General features: G+C 36.5%; 1 protein-coding gene across 1 annotated transcript in view; it reads left to right on the forward strand.

The window, feature by feature from the left end:
• The window catches only part of LOC121416879 (prolyl 3-hydroxylase 1-like), a 54,225-nt gene extending 37,142 nt beyond the window's left edge, over positions 1-17,083 (forward strand). The window contains exons 6-11 of the mRNA XM_041610405.1: positions 6,777-8,240; positions 9,328-9,435; positions 10,005-10,100; positions 10,542-10,707; positions 15,177-15,364; positions 16,275-17,083. Of these exons, the coding sequence (XP_041466339.1) occupies positions 6,777-8,240; positions 9,328-9,435; positions 10,005-10,100; positions 10,542-10,707; positions 15,177-15,364; positions 16,275-16,484 (2,232 nt within the window). The 3' untranslated portion in view covers positions 16,485-17,083. The remainder of the gene's footprint in view (positions 1-6,776; positions 8,241-9,327; positions 9,436-10,004; positions 10,101-10,541; positions 10,708-15,176; positions 15,365-16,274) is intronic.
• Positions 17,084-24,275: the final 7,192 nt, after the last annotated feature.

The raw sequence follows: 24,275 nt of genomic DNA on the forward strand, positions 1-24,275 counted from the left end.
AATTGTATTTTCATTTCTGTTTGATGGAAGGCCTATAGGCTATAAGTGTACCAGGCTTTGAAATTAGAAATATTTTTTTGAGTTGGTCTGTAACTTATTAATTTTTCTAAGGGGCAAAGCCTTGTCAATAGTAAGCATAATTAGTATGTGGTAGGTTAGCCAAATAACTGATGATAAAAGATTGTGTGCTTTGAAAGAGTAAGTTTGCTTTCTATAAGATTTTTTTCATATGGATGCAATATTTTTAGCTGTAAATACATCATGTTTTTGCAACAAAGAATCTTTTTGAAATTTCTTTATTTTGTTGTGTTATTGTGATTTGCATTTATGATGTGTATTTTAAGTACATACATGTACATGTTTTTTTTCCTAAAATTTATTGTGTGTGTGTGATGTAAAGTATTAATTGTAAAAAAATTCAGAGGTTCTTAAAACTGTCATTACGGTTACACTTCGTAACTTCGAAGGTTCATTCGTAAATCCAAAGGTTCTTTATTCCGAAGGTACGTAATTCCGAAACACGTTAATTGCCTATACCTCGATGTTCGTTAATCCGAAAACGTAAAAGGGTTCGTTAATCCAAACATTTGTGGCGTTATTCCGAAGGCTCGTTATTCCGAAGGCTCGATAATCCGAAAACGAATTAATGTTTGTTAATCATTTTGTTTTCGGACTAACAAACCTTTGGAACTACAAACCTCATTTTGTTTTCGGATTAATGAACCTTCAGAATTACGAACCTCACTACGTTTTCGGACTAACAAACCTTCGGAATTACGAACTTCATTTCTTTTTCAGACTAACGAACCTTCGGAATATCCGAACCTTCGAAATATCTGAACCTTCGGAATAATGATCCTTCGGAATTACGAATGTATGCGGTAATTACCTGGGTTTGTTGCATAAAAGTTATTATTATTATGGTAATTTTGCTGTCCAGTTGCAAACTACAGGATAACAAACAAATCAACACGGAGGGTTCCAAAGCCAGTTTTCTATTGGATGGTAGTGCAACAGTCAGAGAAAAATAGTGCTGCTATTTACGTACATTGGTGGCGGAAGCCAACAAAATTAGGGGGGGGGTCCACCTGAAATTTTGGGTAAAAAATTGACAAGCAAAAAAAAAAAGATTATCAACCAAAATTTAGAGGGGGACCACCAATTTTTTTGAAAAACCTCAAATTTAGGGGGGGGGGGGGGTCAGGACCCCGCTTCCGCTGCCTATGTTTACGTATGTGAAAAGTAATATTATCTTGCCAGTGTTTGTGCAAGTTGAATCTACGCCAATATGGTTGCCATTTTTCCCTTACAACTCTTTTCAGTGTTTAGTACTGCAATCATGTGTAGAAATTCATACTACATGTATGTTTTCAACTAATATTTTGTTTTTCCTGTGTAGAGTGTGGCACATTATAAGTGGTAAATTTACAGTACACTATATACTATTCCAGTGTTTGTCGTACTTGTGAAAAATATAAGTGTGCATTTGAGCTACTTTTTGTCAGATAGATCATCGTATTATTGCTAAATCCCCCTTTTAATAGAGACTGTCCAATAGATGACAGAATTTCTGTATTTTGTGTCAGAAAATTCACTTTTTTGTAATGATTGATGACTTTATGTTTTATCAGAATATTTGAAAAAGTTTTGTTTGTGAGTTGTGAGATTGGCAAAGAAATTAGAACATGAAGATATTTTTAAACAAATATTGAGTTGTTTTGTGATTTTTTTCATTGATCAGATGATTTTTACAGATCTAATAGTACCCCTGTAATGAATGCTATTAATGCAGATCATGGCCCCATCTTACAAAGAGTTACTTTTGATTGATCCGATCAATCTGTAAGGAAATCCATCCAGGATGCCATCATTTTGTTTCTTTATTTCATTTATTTATTTCGGTATAAAAAAAACATAGCACATAGCAGCCTTACGGCTTATAATTAATTATACAAATTATACAATTTATAAAGTTACAAAACACAAACAATAGTTGATGAAAATATAAGATATTGAAATAAGACATGTATACATAATTAAACTCTGGTCTATAATCAATGAATCTATGATTTAACAAATGAATTTACTAATGAATATTTTATGATATAATTCGAAATGGTTGCTTTGGGATTTATATGTCAAATAATATATGTCAAATTTCTTCAGTGTCCTATTAAGTTTAAAGGACAAGTCCATCCCAATGTAAAGTTGATTTGAATAAAAAGATAAAAATCCAACAAGCACAACGCTGAAAATTTCATCAAAATCGGATGTAAAATAAGAAACTTATGACATTTTAAAGTTTCGCTTGGTTTTACAAAATAGTTAAATGCACATCCCAGTCAGTTTGCAAATGAGGGAACTGATGACATCACTCACTCACTATTTATTTTTATTTTATTATATGAAATATTCTAATTTTCTCCTCATTGCCCTGTGAAACAAAGTTTTATTTTGCTCTGAACATGTGAAATTACTATTGTTTAACAATGTGGTTCAGTCAAGTTGGTCCTTAATGTCAAATCTGTAAAAAAATAAAATATTGTATAATTCAATTTAAAAAAAGCAAAAATAGTGAGTAAGGGACATCATCAATTCTCTCATTTGCATAGACTAAATTGTGCATATAACTACCGTATATTATTATTGTGAAAAATAAGCAACACTTAAATTTCATAACTTTCTTATTTTTCATGTGATTTTGATGAAATTTTCAGCATGATGCTTGTCAGATTTTTCTTTAATGATTTAAATCAACATTTTTCTGAAGTGGACTTGACACACTGAACCTTCAAGAGAATGATGAATGTACATGAATATACATCTTATCTAGAAAAAGTTCTGAACATATTTGCATTTTAGATGTTGGCTTTGCTGACCGTCCAGAGTTGTGGTTGACAGGTTGATTGGATCAATCTCAACTCGGTGTAAATTGGGCCCACCACCCAGATGTGGCATATTACAATTCATGACAGGTAGATGACCAGAATAAGCTGCACTAATGAGTCCTCTGAGCTTTGGAACCGTGCTCAATCCACATTATTTTTAAAAAGTAAATTCATCAAAAGGGATTCTCAAATATTAAATAATGTGGTTTTGCTGTCGTGTCTTTTGTCTGACATTCAGGCACTGCACTGACTTTGCCATAGCCACATTATTTCCCCGCAGCACTCACGAATGCAGTTGGTGTTTCTGAGCTGCGCTTTTCTGGGCCCCCGTCTTACAAAGAGTGACGATGGACCTGGTCAACCACAACTATGGACGACCAGCAATGTCAACATCTAAAATGCAAATTTAGACCAAATATTTTCCAGATGTATATTCATACATTCATCGTTCTCTTGAAGACTCAGTGTGATTTTCTTTCTGCTTAGGAGATTGTGCAAGTTTCGGTATGGATGGATTTCTATACAGTTGAGATTGATTGGATCAGTCGTAACTCTTGTAAGACCCTTATCCATGCTTTTTTTATCCATATGAGGACTATTTGAGGGTGACGTGTCGTAGTATCCATGGGTTTAATGGTATTGAACAGTGTAGCTGATTTGATTTTAATGCATACATCATGATGTAGGATGTAGTAGACATGCTACAATGATGAATATTAGATAGAGAGAGAGAGATGATGGATAGATGGATGGATGGATGGATGGATGGATGGATAGATAGATGGATGGATGGATGGATAGATGGATGGATGGATGGATGGATAGATAGATGGATGGATGGATGGATGGATGGATGGATGGATGGATAGATAGATGGATGGATGGATAGAGAGAGAAGACGGTGCTGCACCAGCCTCGAGATTGTAGCCCGATCAGCCCTTTTTGCAATTAATCTCGAGATTCAAGAAACCCCATCTCCACCAGCGCAAAAAGAGCAATTCATGCTCCTGCAGTCCTGAGTGTGTCTGTTTTGAAAATTAGCGGGATACTTTGTAAATAGCAAGCTATTTTTTCAAATAATTCTAAGTTGACTTGGGATTGCAATCTCGAGATCAATCCAGCGAACCATCCCGATGATTGAGTCTCCATTGCAAATAATCTTGAGATCGTTCAGAACGGGATAATTTGCTGGATCAGAAATAGTGTGATTATTCGAAAACTCGGGCTGGTGCAGATGGACCTAGAGAGAGGGGGGGGGGTGGGCTTTAGTATCATAACATAATTCATTGAAAGATGGGCACTTTTCCACCAAACGTTCACAAAATGGAAAAAAAAACATTTAGTAAAATCAATAGGAGTACATTACTCTATGTGTAGTGAAGAGGTCCATATAAGAAAGAGGGAGAGAGAGAGAAAGAGGTGATAGAGATACGTAATGAGATTGAGAGCGTGTAGAATAAGCCTCAGGGCCTATTCTGGGCCTCGTCTCACAAGTAAATGAGATTGATACAATCAATATCAAACATTGATTTCACATATACGATTCTTCATCTGGTATGAGAAGGAACAATGATCAAAACAAAGATGCATGCACTCAAATATTGTCATACATTATGCACAGCAGGACACATTCCAAGCGGTCATATGCATTCAATATGATGGCATCGATGGGTTTTCACTCGTGTTGCAACAAATACATAGTAATTGATTTGATTGATTGCAACTTTATCTCATTTATTGGTGCCACAGAGCCCTGGGGAGCGTTTCATGAATGACAGTTACTATGGTAACAGTGCCTCTCAGCCAATCATAATCAAGGAAAGTTGTCAGATCTGATCACTTGTCAAAAAAAAGATGTTAATGTAATGGAACGCTACCCAGATTTGAGTAGGAGTCGACAATAATATAACGCATAATAAACTATGCATTGGCCTGATAATGTTTTGAAAGACAATATATGTACCTAACTTTTTGATAAACTTATTGTAACTTGGGTATAACCTTCCTTTTGGGATAAAGTTTGGCAATGTAGAAAAACAGAAGGAAAAGACCAGTCAGTGAAAAATATCTTTTTGATTTTGATTTGATTTATTGTTTCACATTCCACAAAAATATACATCTTGAACATATGAGAAGTGGATGACAAAAATATGTAGTTGTAGTGTTCTACAAAAAACTACAATGTCGTGAAATATGAGGAAAAGAAAAGAGAAACATTAAACAAGCATTATGCTGATAAATTCTTTGAAATTGGATGTCAAATATGAAAGTTACGAGAGTTAAAAAATTTGCTTATTTTTTTCTCAAAATAGTTATATACACAACATAATATGCATGTATGAGAGATATTGTTGTCGGTTACTCACTATTTCTTTTGCATTTACAATACTTCGATATTGCAGATTTGCTAATAGGAGGCTTTTCATCAAATCTGTCTGTTATGTCAGTGGCAATCCTATATTTCAAGGGGGATTCAAACTTTGTAATTGCGTTATAAAAGAGATTAGAAATACAAAAGTAGTAGTGAGTGGATGACATCATCAGTTCCCCCATTTACATTTTGGCTAGATGTTCATATATCATGTTATGTGAAAATCAGTGACATTTTAAGATGTCATAACTTTCTTATTTTCCATGTGATTTTCATTAAATGTATTGCGTTATGTGTGTTTTGTTTTTTCTCTTTTCATTCTTCAATTAAACCTTTTTTTTGGGTGGGGGGGGGAGATGGAATTCACCTTAATTTATTTTAAGTCTTAAAAGATCGCTGAATAACATGCCTTAAAGTCTTTTTCTCTGAGTCTCTCTCTCCTATCAGTGTCCATTTATGGAGGGAGCCCTCTCTAGACCAAGGAAGGAAAGGCCGGGCCAAATAAAACAAAAGCCGTAAGTCCTTTCTTTCCATAAAGTTTCTTATTTATCTAAAGATGATCAAACCTCCAAAGATATACCATGCTTTTAATACAAATGAAATAATGTGTCTAGAAATTCTGGTTTTCTTTGGAATCTAGCAGATTTAAGAAATTATAAAATGCTATTACGAGCTTGCTTTAAACATATTGGCCCGTATTCTAATGGCAGGTTTAACTTAAACTCGGGTTTAAAGTTCTGGTTTAAGTATGGATAGCCAATTGTTACATAAATCACAAACTGTAGAGATACCATTCTTCAGCTCATTTGGCTCTCAAATCATTCATAATTGTCTAGGAAGTATAAATAGATTATTGTCTCCACCCTCGATGTATCAGGAAAGAGCACAGTAAACATAAGAAACATACAACTTAATAAAAATTTTGATACTTTTGGTTTCCCATACTTAAACCACAACTTTAAACCTGAGTTTCAGTAAAAACCCGACTTCAGAATACGGGCCAATGAGGATTTTAGTTCATATTTCAAGAAACAGAGAGAGGAGAAAGACTTTAGGGTTTTTGTGAGAATTGTGTTGTCTTGTATCATTAAAGGTTTATTTTATTGTGACTTACATCAGCTGAGAAGTTTGTCTCCACATATAACAGGAAAGAAAGAAAATTTATGAATGAGTATTCTGTTGCTATTTTCAGACTCCTCCTTTATGTTGTGTGTGGTCTTTTTAAATGCATGAGCTTGCTGCAACTGAGAATTCAAGTGCAATTTTCATTCAAACTTGATAATTTTTTTATTGTCTAAAATGACACATTCTACGTATATTTCAGCCGGCCTTCTTTTCTTTTTTCTCATGTTGCATCCATACTTGCTATTCTCTAAATCTATTTTAGATTTTTTTTCTGATTTCTTATCCCAGTAGGCCTATTCACAATAACAGTGTAGCAAAAGTTTTGACTTCATTAAGGAGATAAGAGGTATATAATTTTGTAATCCGTTTTGTATTTTCCTACTATTTTACAGTTCTTGTATCCTGATAAGGACCTTGATGTTGAGGATGAGAAGGGCCCAGACTATCTTGGGGCTGAGCCCATTGACCCCAACGAGGTCAACCTTAAGAACGACGAGACCCGGATGGAGGAGGGGGACGACGATGACGCGTTGATCAAGAGCGCGCGGGAGACAATAGCCCACGAGACGGAGCCAGGTTCTGCCAAGTACTCCCGGGATCTCAACGGCAATGGAGATGCGGAGTATCAGGGAGGAGGCGGAGGCAGCGGTGGTGGAGAGGTGAGGAGCAAGATTCTTAACGGGATGAAGAAGGTCATGCAGAGCATCATGGGTTCCACGGAAGAAGAGAGCGAAAGGCTCCTGGTCCAGCTCGCCAAGGATCCAAACTCGGTGGATGCCAAGGAGAAGATCAGGGTGGCCATCGAGAAAATGATGTCCACCGAGAACGCCGACAAAGCCCTCCCTCGGGAACAGCTGAAGAAGATGATGAAGGGCTTGACTCAAGGGTTGCTGATGGATGATGCCACTGTGAAGGATGGAGTGGACAGGAAAGAAAACTTTGACCCTGTCGCGGTGGAGACGGAGAAGAAGGTGTTGGTGTTTCCGAGTGAACTAGAAGGTAGGTTGCTTGATGATAAGGATTATGATCCGATGAAGGGGCTGGATCGGAAAGAGTACTTTGATTGGGTTAACCCTCCAGGATTTGAGGCCGGTGCTCCCGGGTCACCTGAAGCAGATGAGGAGCAAGAGGAGGGGGTCGATGATGTTGACATTGGTTACCATGCCGATATTGACGAAGATGATGAAAACCTCGCTGATAGAGAATATTACCCCTCTGATGAAGACGCTGGTAACCGTGACGATGTACAGGAGGAATTTTGCTTGTCTGGGAAAGATTGCACAGGCACTGGCAACCAGCGAACACAATACTATGAAAATCAGCAAACAGATTCTGAACAATTAGAAACAAAACATGAATTTGAGAGACATGAACTGGAGGTTGAGCATAACCATGGTGATGATAATACTCTGGAAGAGGATGAAGTTGATGGAGAAGTGACGGAAGAAGATGACGATGAGAAGAAGAGAGAAGAGGATGACAGGAAAACAGAAGAAAGCAGAGATGGAATGAAGAGCAGAGAACATGATGAAGGGATGGAAAAAGAAGATCATGGGGACGAAGGGGAAGAAAATTTCAGCAGAGATGAAGGTGACAGAGAAGACGACCGATATCTCAATGAAGAAGGGGAAGAGGTGGAAGAAGAATATGATTGGAGTTGCGATGACGATGACGGAGAATGCCCTGAAGAGGACGAAGAGGAGGTAGAGTGGTACTACAAGCCTCGAGACCTGACCCCTTCTGAGAGAAAGGTCCAAGAAGTCCTCGATGGGGATGTCTCCAACGAGACTCAGAAGTGGATGAGCGAGATGATGAAGATTGATGAGAACGCTTACTTTCTCTTGAACGATCTACCGGTGAGTATATTCAACCCTGACATACTTAAGGACCTATTCATCCCCCCCCATTAAATTACCAACTCGTCCACTCACCACATGGCCTACCTTCAGTAAGTCTAATGCCATTCCATCCATTAACATTTCATCTAATAACCATTTGGTCCAGTAACCATTTGGTCCAATCATCACTTAATCTAATCACCAGTTGGTCTATGACCATTTCGTCTCATAACCAGTTTGTCTAGTATTTGGTTTGTTTTCATTTATTTTTGCCCAATAAACAAATCTAATAAGACCATATGGTATATGGACTAACTAGCTATTGGACCAACTGGCTATTAGAAGAAACAGCAATTAGACCATGTGGATATTGGACTAACTGATGGTAGACGAAATGATAGTAGACGAATTGGCATTGGACCAAATGAAATAACCCCCCCCTCAGCCGAGCCTGTAGATCTATGCTGTCGATCGCGAAATCGCGCCAAAAATTGTATCGGACATAATCTACAAAATTCTGTATTATTAACTTATTTCATGCCAATTGCTATTAATTGATTAAGGGAAATCCATTTGGACCAGCAAAACTAAAAACAAACATAAATTATGATTTTTGGTTGAAAACACAATTGACTTTCTACATGAAATCACGTTATTGAGCAATTTTTGGTCTGACATGCACTTACAAAATGTGTAATTTCAGAACCGCTTACCCGGGCATCGCAAATTTGGTCTCATAAGATGCGCATGACTTGAAAGTAAAAAGTCAGCGAGCGGCGCAGTCAAAAAATTTCAGGCAGCGAAAATAGTTGTGGGCCTCCGAGGCCCCCCTCCCGCAGCCTAGATAGGGTTAAGCAACATTACGACTGTTGTGCTATCCGTTACGAACGCCACGATTGACGTTTTGTAACCGAGCATGAATTATTCATAACTGTTCAAATATTGCTATGATCAAGACTTGCCGACACTGATCCGATATGATCCATATGATAACTACACGGTTGAGACCTCCATTACATTTGTTGCACGAATTGTGTGGGTGGGAACTCGGTATCAGACATTAAAGTTATTCCAATTTCTCTCCTTCAAAATATAATCCTCATAGGATCTAGATGTGATAATGACAGACAAGCAGTTGAATGGTTCGAACCGTGTGGTCGCGGACGGGCTAGCCGCCGACCAGGAATGCGGAACTCTGCTCCAACTTTTGGATGTAAGTCAACCTGTTGAATGATTCTTGATTTTATATTGAGTTGGCTGGTCACGCATTATATTGGATGGCTCGGAATGAAATACCAGAAATATTCCAAGAGTTACCGGCAAATATTTTATGAAGTGCAGATGAGAGGAATATTGGCCCTAACGAGTGCAATATTTCTGGTCTTCCGTGGTTCATATCAAGCAATCCAAAATTTATAGGCCCAGATCTTTGATCAGAGAGTAATTCATTGGGAAGTCTGTAGTTAGGGTCAGGGTCAGGGTTAGGTTGAGGTTTGTAGGGTATTTTGACCTTAATTAATTTACATTGATATGTACTGTAGCTGTGGAAAAAGATTATGGGTGTGTATAGTATTTATTTCATTCATCATGAAAACAAATAAAGCAGAACTGAAGTTAATGTACATTACATAGAGAATTGTAAAATCAATGATTTTGAACTGAATAAAATTTGGCTCTATTTTCATTTGTGCATTTGTCATTGAAGCCATCTTTGTATTGATTGAATAAGGTGTTGATTGACCTCTGACCTTTAAAAATATGACCTCTGACCTCTTTGAACAGGGTGAGGGGAAGGAAGGGAATGGATACAAAGGAAAGACAAGCCCTCATACGAAGTATGAAAACTTTGAAGGACTCACTGTTAAAGATGCTGTTGATGTGAGTATTAACTTGTGGCATCTTGATGATGATGTTGATGGTGACGAGTATGATAATGATGATGATGATGAATATGAAAATTCTGATGTTGATGATGATTATGAAGATGAAAATTATGATGTTGATGATGATGATGACAATGATGGTGATGGTGATTGTGGTGATGGTAATCATGGTGATGGTGGCAATGATGATTGTGGTTTATGATGATGAAGATGAAAATTATGTTGATAATGATGATGCCAATGATGGTGATGATGATGATAAAAATGCTGGTGACCATGATGATATGTATGTTGATTCTGATTTAGGGCCATATTGACAAAATATATAACTCTCCATGTATAAATCTCCTCTCAGCTTCAATTTTTTTCTAGAAAATTACATGAACACAATGCTTCCTCATTTATCCCCTCTTTTTTTTCTTTCCAATCTTCACAGGCTGCCAGTGCCGGGCGAATACCCCTGCTCTATCCCACGGTCTACATGCATCTTGCTGAACGGTCACGCCAGTTCGTCCAACGCCATTTCAATCTCAAATCCCACCTTTTCTTCTCGTATACCCATCTCGTTTGCCGGTCCGCCGGGCCAGGTATCTTAACGGCATGTAAGACCCACTCATTCCTTAGCCTTTCTCTCCGTTTGTCTGTCTGTCTTTGTGTCTGTCCACTTGTTTGTACGTAAGTCTGCAGGGTGCGGATGGCAAACTCAGGCTGCTAATCAATATTCGCTTGATTTATTTGAATTATCAGGGAGCGTTCCATGAAAGGACTTGTCCGATGTTTTATCAAACAGGTCCTGTTTTATCCGACAGTTACCATAGATGCAATGCTTCTCAGCCAATCAAAATGTAAGTCATCAGGGGTCTGAATCAGAAAGAGTTGCGTTTAAACTCAAGTCAAAAATCAATCACAAGTCCCAAATGCACGCTGTTGATTAGTTGAAAATCAAGTTGCGCTGATTTTTAGAGTTGCGACTGATTGCAACTCTTTTTGCAATGGGCCCCAGATCTGACAACTTGTCAGACGAAAATGTTGATGAAATACTTCCCAGAATACTGGTACCTAATAGGAATGAAAATAGAGTGCAGGTGCTCTTTTCATGTTATAGAGTTCCTTGCAATTATTGTAATTACCATAGAAACCTTGATCGCGATTGGCCGTTGAGCCTGGGGGAGTGTTTCATCAACGCTTCTCGTCTGACCAGATGTCTGATCAGACAGTTTTCCTTTATTTTGATCGGCTGAGAAGCACTGTTAGAATTGAATATGTTGGATAAGACAGGACTTGCCGTATAAACAAGTCCTTTCATAAACCTTCCCACGGTAGGTTTATCTTTATGAATATCTGAATACGTTGGAGACCCAATATCAAATACACGCAGCTGCCTCTCCAACGGCGGTAGATACACGTAATCTATTCTATTGTAGTGGGTGTACAGACAGTTTTACAATTGGATCATCGCGTCAGGTATCGTAGCTTCGCAATGTCAGCCATTGTTTTACTGACTTTGCGCTGCTCCCTGATTTACTGGAAAATTATCCTGTTTCGGTGATTTGGGCGAGAATTTTTCATGAAAAATTATGTGGTTGTAGGTAGATGACTATATTGAAAACAGATGTGAGTTTGTGTAGGATTGAGTTTAGATTGAAATCTCATTTCCCCACGATAAGAGAGGTCGGACTGTATTATAATTTTTTACATGATATCTTGGTGAAGCATGATGAAAACACATCCACAGCCCAAATTCGATGGAAATCGGTCCATGGGAAGCTGTGCTTAAATGTTCAATACGATGTGGCCGTACAAATACCTTTTTCATTACTCTAACTTCTTGAAGGTTTTTTTGTAGGCGATTGCTGAGGTGGCCATTATTTACTGTGTGTTTTGCAGATAAGTTTATTTTCTAAATTTGATTGTTGAAATACAAGTCATTCATTTTCGTTTTATGGAGAGCCTTGTCTTAAGACTTAAACATATTTTGGATTTTTTTTATATGGATTGACACAGAAAATGTGATCCACAAAGATTTTTTTTGAAGTATTGAATGGCCACATATCTCTCAAAAGTGTTTGGTATGTCTCTTTATGTGTTTATGTCTGTTTGATAACTTTAATCTGAATATATTTAATCTTTATACCATCATTTTTTCTTTTTTTTATTTCTTAATGGAATTTTGGGAAAGAAATGTTTGAAATGCTCACGCTATATGAGAAACACTTGACCTCTCTTGTAAATAACTTCTATTATTGTAGAACGAGACAGTCATTTGCTAAACATTGGGCTCCTTTTACCATCCCCATGGACAGCAACTTATTTATTACGACCTCCACCTCATAACTGAATTAGGGCATGGTCTGTAGTATTCAATGGAATACAATGTGATCCCTTGTAACTTGTTAAGGTCACTGCACACCTTATGACACGGCCTTGATCCAATTTTGGAATAAATCGCATTTTTACTCATTTCCTAACAATGTAAATGCAAAGAATCTTTTTATTTGAGGCTAAAATTAACCGAGAGAATACAATTATAACAATTTTGGAGGATTGCAAGCCTTTATTTTGGAGTAAAGGACAACCTGGATGCAAATCGTAGCCGATCGTACGATTGCTATTATGGAAGTACGACAGGATATTAAATTCGCTTATTACTCTTATGGCAGCATAGTCACAGATTTGAATATAGGTATTGGTACAATGATTTCGAACATTGCACAATAAGATCTTCCATGTCTCAATATTAGCATCAAATTCTACTGTATTTTATTCCAACATTGGGTCGCAGACCAATCGTAAGGTTCGCTGTGTCCTTTATTGGTAAATTATTGTACAATGCGTACCATTGTGGAATCGTTATGTTGGATTTCTTGGCTGACGAAACTGAAGCAATTCTGAAGGTCAGTTACAAGCAGTTATTTTCTCCCCTACCCCCAGACAGACATTTTCTTGAGAGAGAAAGGCTGCATGCTCCACCCTCTGGTTGCTAGGAGACAGCATGTTAGATAACCACACCCCTACCTGCCCTCATTGGCCAATCAGATGCTTCAATCCATCCATAACTGTTCACCCCTCCCCCTGGACTTCTTTCCATTTGATTTATTTCTGCATCATTTGCTTTTCTTTTTTTTTTTATTTGGGCAGTGAATTATTTCCAGCTATATTCATCAAATTGGCAACGTTTTGATTTATTTCACGGCCACTTCTTGCTTTCATTCTAATAAAAATTCATTCATCAGAAATGAATAGTGATTTAACTCCCTTAGAGTCCAGATGTTAGAAGTCACATAATTTTCCTTGGAAACAATGTTATTTTGCTTTAAAAAAACAGATATTTTGCTTATTACATTGCATTGCGATGTTAGAAATATTAGTGGTAATTATGATTCAGGCAATTTATTTGCAATAATGTAGGACCCACCGTCCAAGCAAACAATATTATTACTCCTGATGTAGCATTTTTTTGTGGTTATCTTGCACCTTGCATCCAAAGTATGAGGCCAGATTTGCAAATGTGGTCACTTCGTGAAATAGAGCATTTTTTTAAACGGTGCAGTGATTATCACAATAGGGCTTCCAATCTTATAGATTTAAATGCAAGCGATAGCATATTGATTATGAATTGTTGACTAGTATTCTCGATGTTTATTTGAAATGTAAGCATCATTATCAGAAAACATTAAAACACTCATTTGAACTATAAGAAAAGGAGAAAATAATACATTTTGAATAAGAATGTTTAAAAGGGATTTGTTGAGAAATTTTTCAAGGCAACTGCTTTAGAATGTTGGAAACAAATAGATTGAGAAAAATAGACACCTCCCTATTCTATTCTTAGAGTTCAATGTGTAAAATCAGAATAGAAAAGTCCATATATTCTATAGAAAGAAAGTTATATATCTGTGTATAGATGAATGCATGGTAATATTTAGGCTTTTGGTTGCAGAGGAATCAGATATTAGATGTTAGTTTTTTAATTAGCTGATGTGGTTTAGATTGTTTTTTTCTTTGTTTTTCATAATAATTGCATTTCATGCTCTGTATCCAAAAAGGACAACCATGCATGCTTTGCAGGTAGACATACATGTAAGGTATTAGAGTTTATGGTAGTGATCGTGGTGGTAGTGGTTGTGACAGTGGTGGTCATGCTATGGATATGAAAATGATTATGAGGAGGATGAAGAAGATGTTGAGGTAATGGTGACGAGGATGATGATGATGGTGGTGATGATGATAAAGATGTTAATGTTGATGACGACGACGATGATGATGATATGATGATGGTGATGATGAAGATGATGACAATGAAGATGATGGTGATGATGAGGAGGAGGAGGAAGATGATGATGGTGATGATGGTGATGATGGTGATGATGATGATGATGATGGATGATGATGATGATGATAGTGATGATGGTGATGATGATGATAATGCTGATGATGGTGATGATGATGATGTGATGATGAAGATGATGATGGAGATGATGATGATGGTGATGTTGATGATGTTGATGATGATGATGATGATGGTGATGATGATGGATGATGATGATGATAGTGATGATGGTGATGATGATGATAGTGATGATGATGATGATGGTGATGATGATAGTGATGATGGTGATGATGGTGATGATGATGATAATGCTGATGATGGTGATGATGATGTGTTGGTGATGATGGTGATGATGATGCTGGTGGTAATGCTATGGATATGATAATGAAAATGATGATGAGGAGTTGGAAGATGATGATGATGGTGGTGGTGGTAGTTGTGATGATGATGAATATGGTGGTGGACATAATCGTGTTGAATATGGGGATGATGATATAGGTGGTTATGATGAGATTATAATAAATACGTAATGTAATGATTATGTAATATAGTTTTCCTTATGAATGAATGAGTGTGTATAATGAATAATAAAATATCAAAACCACTTTGCAAATATCGAGACTCAGCTTTCAGTGAGAGAACTCAATTGTCAATTCTCCTTATCAAAGCTGATTAAGTTCCCAAACACATCCTACAAACTCTAATCTTCTCCCCAACCAATTTCTATTGACATCTTTCTAGATTCTTCCATCAGACGCAAGGATCTGAGTCATCCCGTCCATGCCGATAACTGCCAGCTGGACCATAAGGGTTTCTGTCACAAGAGACTACCGGCATTCGTGTGGAGAGACTGGAGTGCAATCTTGTATCTGAATCACGACTTCGAAGGAGGGGAGTTCATTTTCGCGAACTTTAACAACACGCCACAGGTAAATAACATTCTGGCAAAGGGGGGGGGGGGGGTGTTTCACAAAGATTTAAAGGTCAAGTCCACCCCAGGATAATGTTGATTTGAATAAATAAAGAAAAATCAAACCAGCACATTGCTAAAAATTTCATTGAAATCGGATGTAAAATAAGAAAGTGTCATAACATTTTTAAAAGTTTGCTTATTTTTCACTAAACAGTAATATGCACAACTCGGTGACATGCAAATGAGTCGGTTGTTGATGTCCACCAAAGTGATGACGTCACAAAAAACTTTTTTAGCTTTTCAGTGTTTCTGATACCATATTTTGGTAGAGCATTATGAAAACCCCCATAACCCAAATTTGGTAGGAATCGGTCCATGGGGCCCCAAGATATGACCTCATGAATACATAATTAGCCCCATTGAAGTAAATTCATTTATGGCCTGGACAGGGCCTGGTTCTAAATGTAAGAAACCAAGCCAATAATACATTGATTTTCAATCATGTATTCATAAGGTCATATCCTGGGGCCCCATGGACCGATTCCCACCAAATTTTGGTTGTGGGGGTTTTTCATCATGCTTTACCAAAATATGGTATCAAAAACGCTGAAATGCAGAAAGTGAAATTTGATGACGTCACACTTTGATACTCTATTACAATTATCAGAGCTGCCAAGCAGTATGGATTTTCAGTATTTAGTACTGAATAATAAGAATACTGATGGTTTCATGCAAAATACTGATTTTCTCACCAAAATACTGATTTTATGCTTTAGAAATACTGAAATGTTCTTGTTCAGGTTAGCAGTTCTTGGGCCTGTTGCAGAAAGTGTTTTTAGAGTTTTTTAGAGTTTTAGAGTTGCGATTGATTGCAACTCTTTCTGCAACGGGACCCTGAATTATAAATATCTTCATCTCTCCTTTAGGCCCAGGTCAATCCAAAGTGCGGACGTCTTGTCGGCTTCTCGGCGGGGTCAGAAAACCTACACGGCGTTAAGGGGGTGATCCATGGGCGCCGCTGCGCCCTCGCAATGTGGTACACGCTCGACCCACGGTTCAGGGAAGTCGAATTCTTCAACGCAGCTGATCACCTAAACATGTTGTATGAACAAGAATACAAACAGCATCATAACTGAAAATGAGAGTTTGATTCATGATGTTTGCTCTGGCGACAATTGCTCCAGCGACAATTGCTCCATTGTAAATTCCACACACTAATGGAATGACCAACTTCATCCATGTATACCCTTTCCTAAACCTAAACCTATCGTAAACCCTATTGTATTCGTGATCCAAACCCTATTATCTTTGACGAAATAAAGCCCGGAGCAATCGTCGCCGGAGCATATGTCGTGTCACCGGAGAGTCAATACGATGGACAACACATTTAAGAACACAGTAAATGTATTGAAATGCCCATCAAATGACAATGAACAGCTGGGAGGTCTTTGTTTGAATTTGGGTGAGCATGAACAGCAGTTTCGTCCCGTGTTTCAGAGCTGACGAAGAGTTGAAAAATATGTCTTTTGTCTTAGATGAGTCTTAGATGAAACTGCTGTTTTGAATCACCAATTTTGACAAAGACTTCTTGCTTGTTCATTGTCAGGAAGAGCATTTGACAGTACATTTTCTATGTTCCTGATGCTGTCCTTCGTTGTGGAGTGAGAATTCCCAACAAATATTGTCGAAAAGGAAGTGAGTACAACACTGGATCATGGGTACATGTACATGCATGTTAAAGATAGCTGGCTTGAACAAAAGCAGAAAATTTGAAAAAAAATGTTGATGAAGGTTCGATACAGATCCATTGAAGATTAAGTTAGGTATAATTTTTTTTAGTTTTTAAGTTGTAACGTCAGATGCAAGCAGCTCCCCCCTTATACCACATTTTATAAATTCCAATTAGTAATGGAACATGAGGAATAAGCTGTACTTATCTTATTGACGGGGGATATCAAATAATGTGTCTAAAAAAAGTATATCTTGTGCATGTAAAATCACATTCAATTTGTGGAGAAAATGACATTCTTTTTGTACTTTGTATCACAGATCATAATATACAGGAGCTGCTCGTCCATTTAATCTCAAAATCAAAACTTTGACGGGTGTTCATCAAACCTTCACCATTATTTTCAATATTTTATTATGCTTTTATTATAGAAACCAGTTTATTATCAGGGCGAAACCGGCGAACCATCCCTTTAATATCTATGCATGTACATGTATTATTGTGTGCTGCTATCTTTATATGTTTCATGGTCCTGAGATGTTTTGTTACAATGAATTTCTTCTCTATTCTTTCTTTAGCAAAAGGAAGCAAGTTACAAAAGTATCATTTGGTGTAAATGAGCAATTTGTGTTCATCATTTACATAGACGTCAATGCAATTTAACAGCATACTGTGTATTTTCTTCATTATCTTTCCATAGAGCGATCGTTTTTCCCCCAAATTTTGCCTGAACGTGCAATGTACATGTACAAAGGGTGTTTCAGAAACAGTAACTCAAATTCGACTGATGAGTCACTTGCTTCCTTTTGCCAAAGTTAGGTAGCATAATTGTTGGAAGTCAGCAACTTGGGAAAAAGCTGCACTGAAAAGCTGACGTCTTTGTTAACGGCGTACTGACTTCTGTTGGTTTAATGTATGAAGTAAAGGCCAACTTCACCTCAACGGCAATTTTATTTGCATAAAAATGGAAATATCAGACAAGTGCAACATTAAAAATGTCATTAAAATCAGATCAGGGAATAAAGTAACAAAAATATGACATTTCAATGTTTTGCTTGGTCTCTCAAAGGAGTTATACATGTGTATACACAACATGATTAACATGCAAATGTATATGCAAATGAGAGAGTTGAGGCTGCTACATGTACAACTAGCATACATGTATTTCTTTTATGAATATTACATGTACATGTACATGTATTTTGTAGTTTAAAATATGAAAGACATTTTGATATATTGAAGAATTGATTATATAGAAGTTTTAAGGTGATAGTAATGAGTTATCATACATGAAATACCATTTAAAGAAGGACATAGGAACTTTGAATATATATATTTATGTTCATTATTTCCAAAATTGAAGATTTGAAAGAAGTTTTTTTCTAAGGCGATTTGTGATAAATCATCGTAAACATACCGATTTAAAAATGATGTGGGAATATTCAATATAATATTTATATTTCTTAGGAATTTTAAAATGAAAGGAATATTCTATTTACACAGCTGTGTGTGAACCATGCAACATACAGCATATATTAAAGAGTAATAATAAGCATGGATAGAATATAAATATTTGAAAATACTCCCAACTTCATTGATTATCCATAAATTATGAAGATCTATATGAAAACTAAAATTAGTTCTAAATCAACTTATAGTAAGGTCAAAATGTACTTGCCTAATAAGCCAGTTCGTAGTTCCTTTCTGGGCATGATCAGAGGAAGGTCATTTGAACTTAAGTGACATGGTGGTTTAAAATCTAATGAGATAAGCACCAATTTCGATGTCTTGATTATTCGTATTCTTTTGAATTCTGTTTTTCATTTACATAGAAACAACAACAATGCGTCCATGAATGACTGGTATTTCACAGTTTGCCAAGTACATTGTGCAACATGCTATGATATGCATTCAAAGTAGGAATGCAACAAATACCTTCATAAAGTGTTCATTGGTGTGTTATTCTAGTCACCTAGTCTATTCAGTTTCTTCATCCTGCTATGTAAGGCAAGCTTACGTAATATCTTGCTTTGAAATCTGCCTATCATGATAAAAGAAATGAAAGGTCATTTGACCAAAATTGTCCATGAAGTAATTACGACTGGTCTATTGTTTATTCATTATTACTTTCATTGTAATTTGTATTTTGTGTAGATAAGAACTGGGGTCAGTATTAAAAAAAAATGTTACATGTATTTTATTACATTCTATGGCTGTGAATATAATTTGTTTTTAAAATATATTTTACATTTTTTTCCCATCAGTTTACTAGGGATACATGTATTTTTTTTATCAAGAAAAACTAAATTTAATCATTAATCAATGAAAGTAATTTCAAGTTTAATCAAATAGTCGTACTACTAACAAGTTCTATTTGAATTAATGCTTGATTGTCTCTTTATTCTAACCATTGCAGGGATTTTTTTTATTTTCTGAATTACAACTCTCAAATTTTTTTTGTACTTGCCATACGATTATTCATCATATTGATGTTTGAAAGTTTAGCAATATGCCACCGTCGTTGCCTTAAAACAATTTCACAATAATTATTTGTTGTGTGAAGCTTGCTTATTTGCACTGGAGGTTTACTTATTTTTCATGAAAAAAAAATATATGCAATTTTCTTATTAGACAGTGATGTGCTATACTACAATAATTATGTTCAAGTTTTGTGTGCTTTTTACTTTACATTATTACTCATAGGTATACATCTTACGTTTTTGATCTGGGGGCCGCTTTCATAAAGCTGTTCGTAAGTTAAGAGCGACTTTAAGAATGACTTGTGATCCTTTCTTGTGGTAAATGATATTCACCATTAACTGGTATTGGTGGTGATTTTTACCTGATTGCTAAGAAAGCAAGAATGCTTGTAAGCAAGCAACCAGAGGACCGACAGCTTAAGGTCCTTTCCGAAGGACCTGGTACTGAGGATTAATGCCTTACCAAAGGGCAAAAGCGCACCAAGTGAATTGAACCCATGTCACCAGAATACGAATCCCCCGCTCTACCGACTGAACTATTGCGCCTCCCCATTAACTGTTTGTTAGTGATTATTTAGCGCTTAAGAAAGGATCACCAGTCATTCTGAAAGTTGCTTACGAACAGCTTTATGAAACACCCACCAGGTTCTCAATACCATGCCATTGAGTTTTAATGGTTGACTTGCTACGATTTGTTTGCATTGGCATTGTATGCAATTGTAAAAAAAAAATCAGCCTCACAGTCAATTGCAACTGAAAGAGATGAGCCTTATTTTTTTTGTACTTTCCGAACAGAATGGCATTGTATCAGGGTTGGCCATATAAGTGCCTGGGTATACTTGTGGTAAATGTCGTAAGATACTGCCTCTTGATAATTTTCGAGGAAAAATGGGATATAGTTGCAGGGAAATACTACAAAATATACTTCTTGAATATTTTCAGGTATTGCCCAGGTACTTCTCAAGCATATTCTCACAAGTCCATGTACCTTTTCGCACATCTACTGTGCCTCCAAGTATTTATAAGTTTTTCCCTAGTATTTCCCACCTGGGCATGAAATACCTAGTATATTTCAGGGCAAATGGCACACCTTGTATTATATACAATTCATGTTATGCAGAGTTTTCGTAATTGTGATGTCGTACCATCAAACTATTTCTTCGGCTGCTTTTTATGTTCTTTTTGTGTTTGAACGTAGTCGAACAGACATATAGGCCCGTATTCTGAACTGAGGTTTAAATTAATCCCTGGTTTAAAGTTAGGTTTAACTACATAAATAGCCAATGGGGGCACAAATCCCTAACAGTACTCCTCCAATTTATACGCTCATTTGACACCCAAATTGTTCATAATTGTTTAGGATTTATAATTGAAGTTTTTTTAAGTACAATGTATCTGTCTTCATCATGTAAGAATCAGCAAACAAAGTAGTAAACAAAGAAATATGCAATATAAACAAAATTTGTGATTTTGGGCTCCCATAATTTCAGCATAAAGTTTGACCGAGGTCTCAGTTAAACCTGACTTCAGAATACAGGCCATAGTGTACATGTGTTTCTAGATTATAAAGTGATATTAAATTTATGAGAATATACTTTTATAATGTATTATAGAACAGTGTAGATTGTCAGTATTGTAGTGCATTTAATCATAGAATGTAGTCGATAGTATTTCTATAGAATGAATTTGTTTACCTAGATTTATGTGAACAACCGGACATTGTCCCATAAAGACCACACCCCCCCTTCCCGAAAATTTCCCTGAATTACAACACATCCAATGTACATGTAGTCTGTAAGCACAGAATTCTGGTTTTTTTAACAGGAAGACTAGAAAAGTGGGCTTCATAAGCAGGTGGTATGTAATTATAAATGAAGATTCAATGTTCAAGGGTAACCAGAAAATTTGGAAGGTTTTCCTGAAAGTGGCAGGTTTAATCATATCTTGTTCCAACTCTTATCTCTTCTAATTTTGCATTGTAGAAATTGTGTGTGTAAATAAACTATTTGTACTGTTTCTCATATTTTGTGGTATACATGTTTGTAATGGTATTTTTATTTGATACATACAAAAATAGTCTGCAGGCACAGACCCTGATTTTCCCCCATTCATACAGTGCATAATAATGCAGAGTCTGAAGTAGTAAGACTAGATGTAGATTCACTAAACTGTTGGCTGGCTGACACAGACATTCTTCACTCTAGAATTGGTATAATTGGTTGGTTTATTTCCAATTCGTCCAATTGCCAACTTGTCTGCTCTCATGTGCTCTACCATCAGTTCGTACACTCATCACATGGTCTGCTTTCATTTAGTCTAATGCTATTCGGTCTAATAACCAGTTGGTCCAAAAGCCATTTAGTCCATATACCATCTGGTCTAATTAAGCTCGTTGGGCAAAAGGAAAAGAAAATGAATATTAGACCAACAGGTTTATAGACGAACAGGTGATTAGACAAGTGATCATTGGACCAAATGTTTATTGGACCTAATGGTTGGTAGACGAAATGTTGATGGATGGAATGAGACTAATTGAAGGTAGACCATGTTATGAGTGAACGAGTTGGCAGTGAATGAACTAGCTGGCAATTTACCAAGTGGTTAAAGTATCAAATAGCAGTCTGTGCATGCAGACTAAAAAAAGGAAGAGGGTTGAGAGAGAAAATAATAGATTGAGATAGGTCAGTAGAAAAAGACCCCCAAAAGAGAAAAGGAGATGCAGAGAGAGAGGGGGGAGAGAAAGAGGAAGGAGAAAGCCATCGCACACCTTCCGACTGTTTGCGATCAAAAATCTTGCTCATTTTCTGAAAATGTGAACGGAACATAATTTTATTTGAGGTTAAAATCAATTGAAAGAATAATAATATAACTATTTTGAATGATTGCAAGCCTCTATTTTGGAGTAAAGGCCAAATTAGTTTCAAATCATAGCCAATCGTACGACTGCTATGGCGTCATTACGACTTCATATTAAATTTGCCTTTATTCTAAGAAGGATGATAGCATAGTCACAGATTTGAATTCCACGTCTCAAAATTAACATCAAATTCTACTACATTTTATTCTGAAATCTGGTCGCAGACCAATCGTAAGGTGTGTGGTCGCCTTATGAGATGGAGTGAGCGGATGATAGAAACAAAGGCTTAAAAGGAGAATGAAATCTTCGAAACAAGATAGCTTGTGTGAAAACAGAAAAATAAAATAAACAGATCAACAAGGAAAGCAGGACAAATGAGAAAGTTATGAGCATTTGAATATTGCCATCACTAATGCTATGGAAATCCTCACATTGGCAATGCGACAAAGATGTAGTATATATCCCATTTAAACGTCTCTTTTTTCACATAGATCAGTAGAGCATATATTCTTTCTATGGCGGGGGGGGGGGCATATAATACAGATTTTTAAAGAATACATCATGGATAAAAAAAGACATTTTGGGGGTATTTTATAGTCCAAAGGAAAAGTTGTTCACACGTGACATCACACATCCTTGTCGCATTGCCAATGGGAGGATCTCCATAGCATTAATGATTGCAATTTTTAAATGCTCATAACTTTCTCATTATTTGTCATATTTCTCCCAAACTTTCTTTGTTCTTATACTTTGATTCCAAAGGTTTCATTCGCCTTTAATTTGCACTTTTCACCGACTAATTTGCTCTGAGCCCATCAGATGCAAGGATATCAGTAGCTTATAACATTCAGTATAAATCACTGATTTCATGATGAAATTGTTCCCCAGACATTCAGTGACAAGAAATATAAAAAAAACTCCATGTCGAATTTATACATACATTGTATTATACATGTACGTACATGTATTTTCACAAATCAATATGTATTTTTTCTTAACAGTTCACATCATAGAATTCATTGAACTATAACATGTGGCTTTACAATTCTGAATTGCAATGCATTATGGGACAGAATTCTAGTACTAGTATACTACTGCTAATAAGAATTAAACATCTACTTGATTATACATGTATAGTGCCTATTACCTATTAAAGTCTCTAAAGAGCTCTACAATACGGTAAATGCAGCATAATAACCCCAGCTTTAGCCGAGCTTCTGTTACACGCTCAAGTAATTTCAAGGAATAAAATCCCGACAGGTACCTGTCTACCTCACCTGGGTTGAGTGCAACACAATGTTTATCAAGTTCTTGCTGAAGGAAATTACGCCACGGCTGGGGATTAGAACCCGCGACCCTCTTGTTTTAAAGTACAGAGATTGGGTCACATTAATTCCTCCAGAAAATTGTGAAAAAAAACACGACCATCAATTCCCATATAAGCTGTCTCAATGGAAATTGCTCAATATTGCTCTCTTAATAACATCCATAATTATTGTAGAAGTATAGAAACTTGAAAAATATCACATTTCCAAAGAGGAAAACGTATAAAAATTGAGGTGGGCCAGTAAAGCCTATGGTTCTGTCTCTCACCAAGAAGATCATGGGTTTGAATGCCAGTCATGGAATTTTTTCCTACAGCAAGAAATTTACACTCTTTGTGCTGCACTCAACCCAGGTGAGGTGAATGGTACCTTACACAATTAGTTCCTTGAATGCAGATCGCATCTGATAAAGCGGTAGCTCAGGCGTAAGTCGAAGTAAAATAAGTTGCGCTCTGTATCCTCTGACAAAAAATGTTAAACAAATAAAAGTTATTATTATAAATAATTACGGTTCTGCCTATTATAATGCCATCCCA

This window comes from Lytechinus variegatus, chromosome 6 (assembly GCF_018143015.1).
Source record: "Lytechinus variegatus isolate NC3 chromosome 6, Lvar_3.0, whole genome shotgun sequence".
NCBI classification, from domain to species: domain Eukaryota; kingdom Metazoa; phylum Echinodermata; class Echinoidea; order Temnopleuroida; family Toxopneustidae; genus Lytechinus; species Lytechinus variegatus.